The sequence below is a fragment of the Artemia franciscana genome, chromosome 12 (assembly GCF_032884065.1).
Source record: "Artemia franciscana chromosome 12, ASM3288406v1, whole genome shotgun sequence".
Taxonomy (NCBI): Eukaryota; Metazoa; Arthropoda; class Branchiopoda; order Anostraca; family Artemiidae; genus Artemia; species Artemia franciscana.
This window is the reverse complement of record NC_088874.1, coordinates 8573069-8585227: the sequence shown is the minus strand read 5'-3', so window position 1 is coordinate 8585227 and position 12159 is coordinate 8573069. Positions and strand designations below refer to the sequence as shown.

Genomic DNA, 12159 nt, shown 5'->3' with positions numbered 1-12159 from the left:
ACGTTTTCCAGTTTGGCTTTGGTATTTTTTCAATTTTTCCATAAGTGAGCTCGTCTGTCGTATAGAATCCACTATTTCTTTCCGTTGTTTAAATTTCTTCTTTGCTTCTGGGGATCTATAAAACATGGATAACATTTTGGCAATCGTGGCAATCTCTTTGTCAAGTTTTTCGAACGGATGAATCTGTCTGCTACCAGCCATCTTTTTGATTTTTGGAAAAATGATGACATTTTTGTCCATATCACCAGAATTATTATCTTTCAAGTCCAATTTTGCAGCTTCAGGTCTCAGTTTAGAAACTCTTGTAGATTTAAATGTATTCACCCTCTTCGCTACTACTCTCTTCTCTCCTGCATTACACCATACATCGTTTCCCTTCTCTAAATTTTCAGCTTTGCTAAGAACGTTTGACATGATAGATTGTTTGCTATGCTTGATACTGATTAACTAATAAGAAAATCAATCGAAACAGTTGTTTATATACAAGAGATGACGTCACTTATAACGTGTGGTATGTAGCTATGATGATGTCATTCAACATCAAATTTCATTTTATCCCAATTTAGAAAATTCATTTGTGATGACGTCATGTAAAACGAATTGAGAAAGGGGCTGTGCCCCTTTTGCAATTCGAAATATTTCAAGTACACCCTTGAAATATTTCGAGCTAACACGTGTCAAAGCAATATCGTAAAGAATAATAAGGTCAAAAGACCTCAGTATTTCACATTACATCATCTCAAGACAATATAAGGTATCAGTATCTCAAGCTGCAACTGTTATGTCCCAGGTGGATCCGACAAGTTTTCAGCAGTGTAACAACACTGGCATAACAATCTCGTGTACTTGAAGGATTGCTCGACAAGTATGCTACGGCAATTATCTATTGAAAGCATTATACTTGAGGCCAAAGTATTTGCTCCAAGGATGTGGAAATGTTTCAAGGATTATAATTACCCCGATAATAAAAGTCAACCTTTCATTTCTAAAGAAAATAGAAAAAATTTATTAGTGAAGCTTAATAAACAAAGCATAGACATATAAAATTTCAATTCATGTGTACATTTTAAGACTAAAAACTAGCAAGCAGAAATTAGAAAGGATTTTCGGGGGCTTGGATGGGACTCTGGGTCCCATCCAAGCCCCCGGATGGGACATCAAAATGGGGGTTTTCTCATAAAATCCCTCATGAGATTACACATCAATCTGCGTCAGAGCACAGCTAGGTGAATATAGTTTAGTGTAGTTTACCCCATTTTTACACCTCTCCTTTGCCCGCACCTTTTTGGTGGAGGTATATTCATCGGGCGTAATTTGACGGTTGTAAAAAATTGTTAAGAAAAGTACTTTCCTACCTTAAGCTTGCATCTACGGGATGGCGAATTTTTAAAATTATCATAAACTAACATATAGGGCAAAGCGGAGTTTTTGTCTATAACCGGAAGTCAGGAGCCATATTAAAACTTAAAATGAAAAGAAATTATTTTCTATATTAGGGGGGGGGGAGGACTGCGCCTTCTTCAACCCTCTCTTTGTCCGCTAAGATCTTAAAGCTCTTTAAGAATACTTCTCATTTAAATTCAACCTTTTGTTTGAACAATTTTGCTCAAAGAGTTTTGATAAAAAGGCAAACTTTAGCTTAAAGAGCGGGCTGAGGAAGGGGCAGTGCCCTCATATACAGAAGAATTTTTTTTCGTTTTGAGCTTTAATGTTGATCCTTACTTTCACCTGAAAAAACTCAGATTTACTCATTCACCTTCTAAAACATGGAAAATGATCTCATTTGAAAATTTCCCATTCCTGCAGACCCCCCCTCCCAAAATAAAAATCTGAATATTTACCATGCTATAACAAATGCTATGAGTGAACAATGGACAAGATTCAGAACTTACAGACCGTTTTCGATGGACTATGGGAGGGGGAGATCCTGTCATCACTAAAGACATAACTATTGGGCCTTTCAACTATGCTGAATCAAAGCAATATTTCAAAATATTCATTTGATGTCTTTGGGGAAAAAGGAGCGTTGGAGGGGGGATGTTACTCTCCAATCTTTTTGTCTATTAAATAGGACACTAGTACTTTTGATTTATATTTGAATATGGTTTCTCTCGATCATATAGGACCACTAGTTCAATATGATCCCTCCTGAAAAAAAAAGAAAATGAACCTGGATCCTTGATCTTTCTTCTGACAAAAAATACAGAATTTCATATTTTCGTAGACAGGAGCTTGAAACCTCTATAGTAGGGTTCTCTGATAAGCTGAATTCGATCTTGTCATTTTTCATTAGGATATATTGACTTTTGGGACTGCCCCCTCACCTCTATGAAAATTAGGCAACTATTTTTATGCTCGTAATTTCTCATGGACAAGATTAAAGTTGATGAATTTTATATATTGGAAATTGGCATACAAACCCAATTCTTTTGATGTATCTATTGTTATTAAAGACTGTTTTTTAAGTTTTGGTTACTACCGGGCTGAGTTGCTTGTTACTTGCATTTCGTTACCACGAACTGTTTGATTATGGCAATATAGAGGGTTAAGTTCTCTGTTATGGGTGATTTTAGTTAGAAATTAATGAAAAGTAACTAACTACAATTAATGAAAATTGGTTTCTAAAACACACCTTTGGTTTCTCTAAGAAACCTTAGTGTCTTGGCTAGTGATGTTAGTTATGAGGGCAAGGGAGGGCACATGGGCATAGACAGCATCTTGTCTAGAAGGGGCAGCCGATTCTGTGATTGAGGGGGAGGCATATAAATGCTTCTTTAGGTCCTTTGAGTATAAGTCTTTAGAAACTCGTCAACCTATATTGCGCTAAAACTTGGCCTTTAGAATTTTCTATGTTCTACTTTTCCCGCAATGCTATAATATAATCCCACTACTCTACTTCCAGTTTCCAGAAAACACAAACACTATAAAAGTGATTTGACACAAATCACGTTACGGTTAGATAACAGCTTCTTGTTCTAAGAATTCAATTCAAAACTCTAAAGTAGAGCATAATTAAATATCAAAATTGGTTTAGAAGAGACCAGCCCACGTTTAGCCAAAGACAATAATCTCAAGATAAAAACCTATGGGGACTTCTACAGGATTATAAAAGATAGCAGTGTCTGTTTTTAAAATATTAATTAATGTTTTTAGCAAAAATATCAGGTTGGGTCACGTTTTATGGCGATTAATTTTAGAATTTTCTTCAATTTTGTCTGAAGGCCTACGCTTAATTATGAATACTAGAGAAGGCAGAAGCCGTAAACTCACGTTGTATTCTCTTATTATTTGCAGCTTCCGAGATGTGCCATCTTTACCAGTTTTTACCATCTCGCATCTTTTACCATCTGCCGACACGTGTTGGCAGGTGCAAACATTCCAGTCTCTTGTTGTAGGCTATAGAAGATCTTGTAGACCAACTGTGCACTTTGTTGCACGCCTCTGAACTTCTTCAATTAGGCTAGTACCCTTCCTAATAGAAGGGGAGGTAAGATAAAAGAAGGGGCTGGAAATCGTCAATTTGAGAAGATTGAGCCTTGGATTTGCTTCTTAAATTGTTTGTTGCCATTGACCATAGAACTTTAGTTATCCATCAATCAATACATCCCTTTCTCCATGACTTGTCTTTAGAATTGAGTTTGACAGTGAGTTAGGGTTGAACATGGTATATTGATGCTGAGGACTGCTGCTACCAAAGTGGAAGACACTACACTTCAAAATCTTAAATTCAAGCAGCTTATTGACAGCAGCCATTGGCCTTTAGTTACTCATCAATCAGTACTACTGGATCTCTTTCTGCGTGACTTGTCTTTAGTACTGAATTTGACAGTGAGCTAGGATTAAGCATGTTTTATTGGTGACATGGATTGCTACTACCAAAGTGAATGACACTGAAGTTCAATATCTTAAATTCAAGAAGCCAATCCTGTGTCCATGTATAGATCTTATGAAGGTCATTCAGTAGACTTTGTTGATTTGTAGCACTGAACAGCTTGGAGTTGCCAGTATAGAGATTAATGATTAATGTCACTTTCTTTTTTTTTCACCATATCATTGATGTATACAAGAAATAAGATGGCCCAAATCAATACCTTGGGGGGCTCTGCTTGCAATAGCACATTGCTCAGAGGAAACTTTATCACTATTAGCAGTGAAGAGTTGAAGAGTTTCAAGAACATTTTTCAAAAGAGAAGAACAGAATTCTAACCCGAATCATGCTACAACTTTGAGCATAAACAAATAATAATCATTATCCCACTTTGCATGCCCTGAAACTTTCAACTTAATTCCATTAACCTTTCTTGAGATGTCATTGATACACCCTTTTGACAACCTTAGATTCACATAATGTATTTCTATTTTGTTAATTTTTCCCAATCAATATGACCTTATAATTTTAACTTAATGCTCATGACTATTCTTGCAGTGTCCTTGCAGATATGCCCTTTGGGGGAAACTGGATGCACAGAGTGTCTTTTTATTTAGTTTATCATCCTCAGAACAAACCTTGAAGGTCGGGTATAATACCCCAAGTTTTACCTTGGATATTGTACAGAAACCCTTTTGACCCCTTTGAATTTAATCATGAAGGTAATACATTTTTCAAAGAAATCTTTGATTTTTGCATACAGTAGTTCTATCTAAATCAGGTAGTTAAATGTCAATAGTTAGATCCTAGGATATTTTATGTACTAGCATGGGTTTTCACATTTATTTTTATCCTTGTTTAATTTTGGTTCACCTCAGCAGGTGGATATTCCCATGTTTTAATGACACTATCAAGAAAATTATGGATACCAGAAAAAAATTGTTTAATTCTTTTTGGAAATATCTATGGGCTTTGCAACTACCCCAGGAACTGTAAATTTTCTTGGTATTTTTGGGTAAGTCTTGATAGAATTATCAACTTTGTTGTTACCTCGCCGAGTAAAAAATTCCTGCATATTTCTGTGTGTCTACATCAGGACTAGGCAAATGTGCCAGTATTGGTAAAGATAACATATGTATGTTTAAGGCATATACATTTTTAATAGGGTACAACTTCAATAAAATGGATATATATGAAAAATATAGAATAATGGGAATTTTGGATTGGGACTGAACTGACTTATTTCTGGAAAAGCTGAGATCTTAGTGTGGGGTGTTGAGGAGGGAGCTGCCTCTTTCATATACGAAGTAATTTCTGTTCGTTTTAAGTTTTAATGTTGCTCCTTACTTTCAGTTAGGCTAAGAAAATCGTTTTTTTTATTTAATTATTTTTAAAAAGTTCAACGTGTTTTTAACATCATGCAGGTTGCAGCTTTATTTGCAAATTTTGCATTTCCTTGTTTTATGTGACATTGAATCTCTGATTATGCTATTACTTTCTTCTTCTTATTCCATTTTACCCATTGGTTATTATATTCAGCCAATGGATGCAGGAATTCAAGAAAGGGCTTATTTAAATAGGGGAAGAAAAAATGAATCCCATGACAGCTAGCAGCAGACTTGTATCATGTTGTTCCTCAAAGCATCAATTTTGGCTCAAACAGGGTAAAAGTAAAAACTCGTAAATAGCATAATAATATCATCTTAATTATTCGATGATCGAAAATTATTACCGATATTATTTGATAATATCGATATTATTTGATATCGATTGATATCGATATTATTTGATATAGAAAATTATTTATCGATATTATTTGATATCGAATGATATCGATGCATATCGATATTATTTGATATCGAAAATTAGATGATATTAATATCATCTTTTATTATTATCAATAATATCATCTTAAAGCTCTCCAAAATCTATTTTTGGATAGCCCTCAAGTTTGCAAATTCATACTTGTACACCATGGCCGCGTTCATCCTTAAACATGTCTACAATCCTCTATTCTTTTACATTTCCTGTCAATGAGACAATTATCTCACAGAGATACACTTTAGTAAATCACACTTATTTTAGATTTTGTACAATTGATGATACTTGGTATATTTATTTGACACAGTAGAGCGATTCAAGTGTAGCCATGATAGACGTTCGGCTCTTGTAAGCAAATTAATTCATTTATCTGATTTTATTGTTACTTTCATTGCATACATTACCATGTTGAGACCTTAAATGGGCAAACTCAGCAATCATAGCTGTAATAAAACAATTAACTGTATTCATAAAACATATTATGCTATTATTAGCAACTTATTAAATCATTTTGAAAACCTTGATTGAAATGTTAAGAAATAAGCTAACTCTATATGACAATAGACATTCTTTAGTTAAGTTTCCAGTATTGAGGATATTCATATCCATCATTTTAGAAAATGGACAAATTGCATAATGTTAGACATAGCTATTAGATATTTTGACTAGTTTGAACAGAATAACAATCACAAAATGTTGATCATTGTTGAGGAGAGGGCCACCTAAAAAGGGCAAGGAGGGGAGGGGCTGGTTGCCCTTCAAACAGTTCAACGTCCCCTCAACATACCTTGAAAGTTTCAACTTACTACCCTCGGCTGTTCTTGAAATATTGCTGATAGTGTCTTTGACAACCAGTAAGCACATAGCTTGTTTTGATTGCATTCAACACCCCTCTCAGCGTTTCCATAAAGTTTTAGCGTAATATCCTAAACTTTTTTGGAGATCCAGGATCAAACATGCCCTCTTTTCCCAACAAAAACCTTATATTTTACCAATGGGCAACTTGCATAACTTAAAGCCCTTGCGCCAAGGTCTGTTGGGGGTTTTGTTAACCCTTGAGCTATAGTTGTTTGACCTTACGGATATTTGAGGAAAATGTTGATTGGATGCATTTGGGAGGTAGGTCGTGGGAGAGGGCGGGTTGCCCTCTGATTGCTTTTGACTCTTAAAAAAGGTACTAGAATTTTCGGTTTCCAATCAAATAAGTGCCCTCTAATGTTTATGTGACCATGAAGTGCCTCTGGGAAAAAAAACTCAACAAGTGATAAAAAACAAAACATTCAAGCGTTATGATGTCATTGAACATCATGATGAAGTGAAAATAATCATTTTTCATACAACTCTGAAAAAGCTATGCCAGCTTTGCCTCTCACAGAGACTATCTGTCTTGGCTTTTCTCTAATTAGGCTTTCAAGTCTTTGCTTTTTTTAACCAAATTTTTCGCCCCCCTCAATACAAAAAAGCCTCTGTAAAAAGAACTAATAATATGTTGATGCCTTATGGGTCTTTACTATAGACAGTGCTGTAGCATTGCCCCTAGCAATGTATATCTGAATGTTATCTTCTGGTCAGTTTTGCCAATGCTTTGAGAATAAATTGTACCACTTTTTTCACCAAATTGTGGCACAAAAGATTTTGTGGAACAATTATAACAGTCCACGTCAGTTACAATCTAACTAAAAAAAACACTTTAAAAAACTGAAAAGCATGCAACCTTTTCCCGCTTTCATTCTCACCCTCTCTCACAAACTGATTTTAAGCCTTTTTTCCTCATGTGGTGATTGGTTTAAAATGCGTAGGGATTTCTTTTGGTGTCAAGTTTGTGTTAAGTCATACTTTTTTTTTCCTTTCTCTTATATTTTTTAGAGCTGATTGGTGGAAAACTCAACATGGCAAATGCAATGAAAATTTACCAAAATCTAATAGACATTTTGGATTGTATCTTGAATGCATTGTATTTTACCAGGATCTCTGAACTTCACCAAAAACGGTACAATAATACCACGTTGGCAGTGCTATAGGCTTTAGACTTTTACGGCTAGGGGGGGGGATAGGGACTCTCCAAACTTCTGTTTTTCTTCAAGTTCAACTAAAACATTCAATTTAATTTTACTCGTTTTAAGATTTATTTATATTAGTATTTGTTGTATGTTAGTCTGCTGGGATCGCTTATTTAATTTCTGTTTGTTTTGGTTTTCAATTATTGTTTATTAGTAATTTTTGGTCGTTTGATTTTCTATTTTCTTTTCTTTGAAAAACTTCTTATTCGGATAGTTTTTCTTAATAAATGCTATAAAATATTTGAACGTACTGCATTGCACCAAGATTTTTAAAATGATCCAAAAACGGTACATTTATACCGCGTTGGCAACACTGCTTCTGGTGTCAAGAAAGATGTTATTACTCCCGGTGCCAATACCCTTGACGTATTGCAATTTGCAACAATTTTGACCAATAAGTTACAGTTGTAGAGAAATATAAACGACAATATTAGGCAACCTGGTATAGCAGAGGTACTATAGAGTAAAGTAAATTTGTTTCAGAAGTGGGACACATCACAGTGCCTCAAAGGGACTGCGGTTAGGGTATATAACTATCGGTTAATTCTGTAATAGCTTCAGTTGCTACTTGGTATTCATTCAGGTCAAATCACAGCGTAGTTACTATTGGAGTAAAGCATAGAAGTCATGCATGGAAAACACAAAAAAATTGGTCTCCTATTTTCTGACCGCAGTTCGTCACTATGCGAACGTGGAGTCACGAAGAAATGTGGAAGAAATGCTGTGTCTCCAAAAAATATTTACTGGAGAGGGTAGGAATTTTCGTTACTGTATAGTACCTATGCTGTGAAGCCTGAACTTAAAAGTAACTGAGCTCACCCCGTTACTCTGATCACATCAAAAGTAAATGCTCACAAAATCAATTCCCCCAAATTACAATAGAAAACTACGGTTCAATAATATTTGAAATAGTAGTCTTAGGATTTGCATTTAGGCATGAAAGTATGTAGAGCATCTTCTTAATAATCACAGCAAAAGGGAGAAGAAGTATTTAAAAAGTAATAAAACTTCAGCGTAAAGAGCAGTAAGCCCATATCTATGTATTTTATGCTCGTTTTAAGTTTTTATTTTAATCTACATTGGTAAAAAGCCATTCTAGATCAGTGGTTGACACGCTAGACCTTAAACCCTTAGTCTGTTAGGGCACAAGTTTGAGTCCTGCTGTTGCTGGAGGTGTCAGTGGAGCGACTCTGCTAGCCCAGCCAGAGTTTTTTCTGCTCTAAATGAGTCCGTGGAGACATATGGGAAAGGTAAACAGAAAGGGTGTATGAAAGTACAGGATGGCTGGCCTTCAATTCCCCCATTGCATTTCCTGGAAGGGCCACGAAACAGAAATCGCAAAGTCAGAACGGACTAAAAAGCATTGTATCGTATTAATTTTTTTTTATGGCTTAACTTAACTTTTTCTAGTGTACTATCACCAAGTGTAAAAATTTTTTTTTTAGAAAGAGGAACGTTTAAAAAAGGGTTTGCTTGCATTTCTGTGAAAACTTCCCTCCTTTTTCGCGTAGTAGTGGAACTTTGATTTTACTTGGTACAATTATAATTTGTTTTTTGTTTTCTCTAGTCATCAAGCAGCTTTCGGAGAGATATGAGAGAGGCAATTTTTACACTTGGGCAGGTCCTACACTAGTTGCCATTAACCCTTTAAAAGATGTGCCAAACTTATATGGACTTGAACAAATTTACAAGGTTAGCTGTGAAGATAAGGTAATTGTTAGCAATATAGATAAGGTAAATGTATCTATATAAAGGAGGTGTTTTTTTTTTGTGTGTTACCAATCAACAAAAGCACAGAAACCATGAAAGTGCACGTAAACGTTTTTAGCACCTACTTTTATCCTCCTGCCCAATGAAGTTGGATATCCGATAAGAGCGGAAACTGGCGCTAGTGTTGACAAAAAAAGAAACTATCTACGCCATCTAGTGTTTGGTGACACTTGGTATTTTTTTAAGTTCCGTAATTGTTTTTCTGTTATGAATTGCTATGTCACTTATTACTATAGACTAATTATACCAAATGCATTAATTATTCTTGTTATTGCAATGGAAAAAAAAATGTCAAGTGTCGAAGCGCTAGGCTGCGTTGATAGTTTTTTTTTATCGACACTAGTACCAGTTCCCGCTCTTATAAGCTATCCATACTCTTTGCTTCATCCCCTTGATTAACATTATGTGTTCGTATGTTTTATACTTCATTCATTCTTATGAAAATTTTATGAAATTTAGTTTTTGAAAGAACTTTGGTTTGCATCGCCAAAAAAGAGGAAAGTTATATCCTGCTTCATTTGTTATTTGTGTTCTATTAAAACAGAAACATTATGTCATTCGTTTAAGTCAATGGTGAAAGTTATTCGGGGAAATAATTCATTTTTGGAAAAATATTTATTTTCTTTGTAACCTGACAAATTTTAATAATTCAACATTTTCTAGTTCCTTTGGAATCCTTAAATACGACTACAAATAACACAAATACCAATCTTTTATTTTTGGGAAACTTCAGAAACTGTTAGTTTTATTATCAAGAAACAATCCGTTATTCATGAGAAAATATCAGGACAAGTATTTATTTCCTTTTTAACATAACTACTATAAACAATTCTACATATTCTATTTCTTCTTGAATGCTCAACACCAAATACCAATGTTATTTAAGGTAGCCGAACGAGGATTAATAGCCAATCATAGCTTAAGTAAAATCTTTCTTGTCAAGCAAAACAGAAGTATCATTCTGGAATTTGTAGTTTTGGAAATGAGAATATGGCTTGTCATGCAAATGTGGTATAGCCAAAAATACGGCTGTCCCATGATTGTATAAATCATTCATTTTTCAGAGCTGGGTTTTTAGTGTATGGCCGTATATCTTTGGTATTCGTTGTCTAATCAGCTTAGAAGCCTAGGGGATGGTTCGCTTGGTGAAAATTTGTCAGTTTGTCACTATATTTTTGAAACAACGCGAATACCGAAGAGAACTTGATGACGTTATATGCACCTGAATTTTTGAAACGGGTTATAAAAAATATCTCAAGAATGGTTCAGAAGTCAAGTTAGGACTGTCAGGGGATGCTAGAGGAGGAAGAGAGGGCTAACCTAAATCGAATTCTTGTTTAATGGGAGGGGACGGAGGAATAACTTTTTTTTGTTTTCGGTCTGCCGAAAGTTTTGGCTGTATAAGCTCCTCTGGGACTTAGAGTCTATTTATTGTTAAGTGACGAGGTAAATAAAAAGATAATATATGCTCCCAGCCTGTCAAAATATAATTGACATGTTTGTCGATATATTTGCCGATATTGTCATGCTTGTCGGTATGGACATGCTTGTCGATATATCTGCCATATTCGGGAATGTCTTCGGGGGATTAATCTAAAATTCTAGAGTGCTGGAGAGACTATTCGGCAGGAGCAGAAATGGGAGAGGAGGATTTCCCTAAGATTTTGAAAATTATCTGCTTTGTATTTTCGCTTTAAATAATAAAACAAGCCACCCCCCCCCCCCAGATCTTAAAAATTTATTTTCTTGTTTCTTTATTTAAGAAATTGAAAAAATTCTTTAAAGAAAGGGTTTCTAAATCTGCCTAAAAGTTTCCAGAGGTGCACCTTGAACTTGTGGTGGCGATACTGGTACAGGTCTCATAAGTGGTACAGTTACTTTCGCAATTCTCAGAAACATTGCACAGTTTCAGGTCAGTATTTAAAAAAAGTACTTTTAATTAACCTTGTATCTTTATTAGTCCTACTTTTATAATTGTATACATTCTAGCTTCATAATATGCAGAATAATTGTAGCTGGCACACTTTGACCCCAGCTCTATTATATATTTGTATATATCTTATATTTCAAATATACTGAAAATTGGCTGAAAATTGTTGAAAAAAACAGACAATTTGCTTATTTTTAAGCTAGTTTAGTTCAAACTATAAGGAAAATTATAAGCAATATCATAGTTCTATCTTGGTGAACGGATAGATCTGAGATTTATGAATCCAAATTTGGTATAGCTATTGTATGGAGCTTTTGCCTTCTCATCAAAATGTTTACAGGACTTTATTATTAGTAAAAATGTACAATTATATATTGCTTCAATTTGGCGAATTGTTGTAGGATGTTTTGACATTGGCGATGAAGAAAAGACCGCAAGTGTGTTTTTGGGAATCAATTTTTTGGCCAAATAGATTAACAAACTAAGTCTGCATGTAGAGATTCATACCCGTGTTGGCCCATGGCGTTAAACCAAATCATAATAGATTAATACTAGGGAAATATTTAAGGAATAAACAATAGGCACTTTACGTAAAATCAGATTTTTGCTAATTTTTCATTTGTTGGCGCTTTAGGTCTTCTCTTCATCACTATGAAAATTTCATGAGATTCAGTTTTTGAAAGAAAATTGGACTCACATCACCCAGTAAG

General features: G+C 34.7%; 1 protein-coding gene across 3 annotated transcripts in view; it reads left to right on the top strand.

Moving 5' to 3' along the window:
• Positions 1-12159, top strand: part of LOC136033636 (unconventional myosin-XIX-like) — a 100615-nt gene that overhangs the window by 28532 nt on the left and 59924 nt on the right. For all 3 annotated transcript variants that reach the window (XM_065714445.1, XM_065714444.1, XM_065714446.1), the window contains exon 2: positions 9317-9459. In XM_065714445.1, the coding sequence (XP_065570517.1) occupies positions 9317-9459 (143 nt within the window). The remainder of the gene's footprint in view (positions 1-9316; positions 9460-12159) is intronic.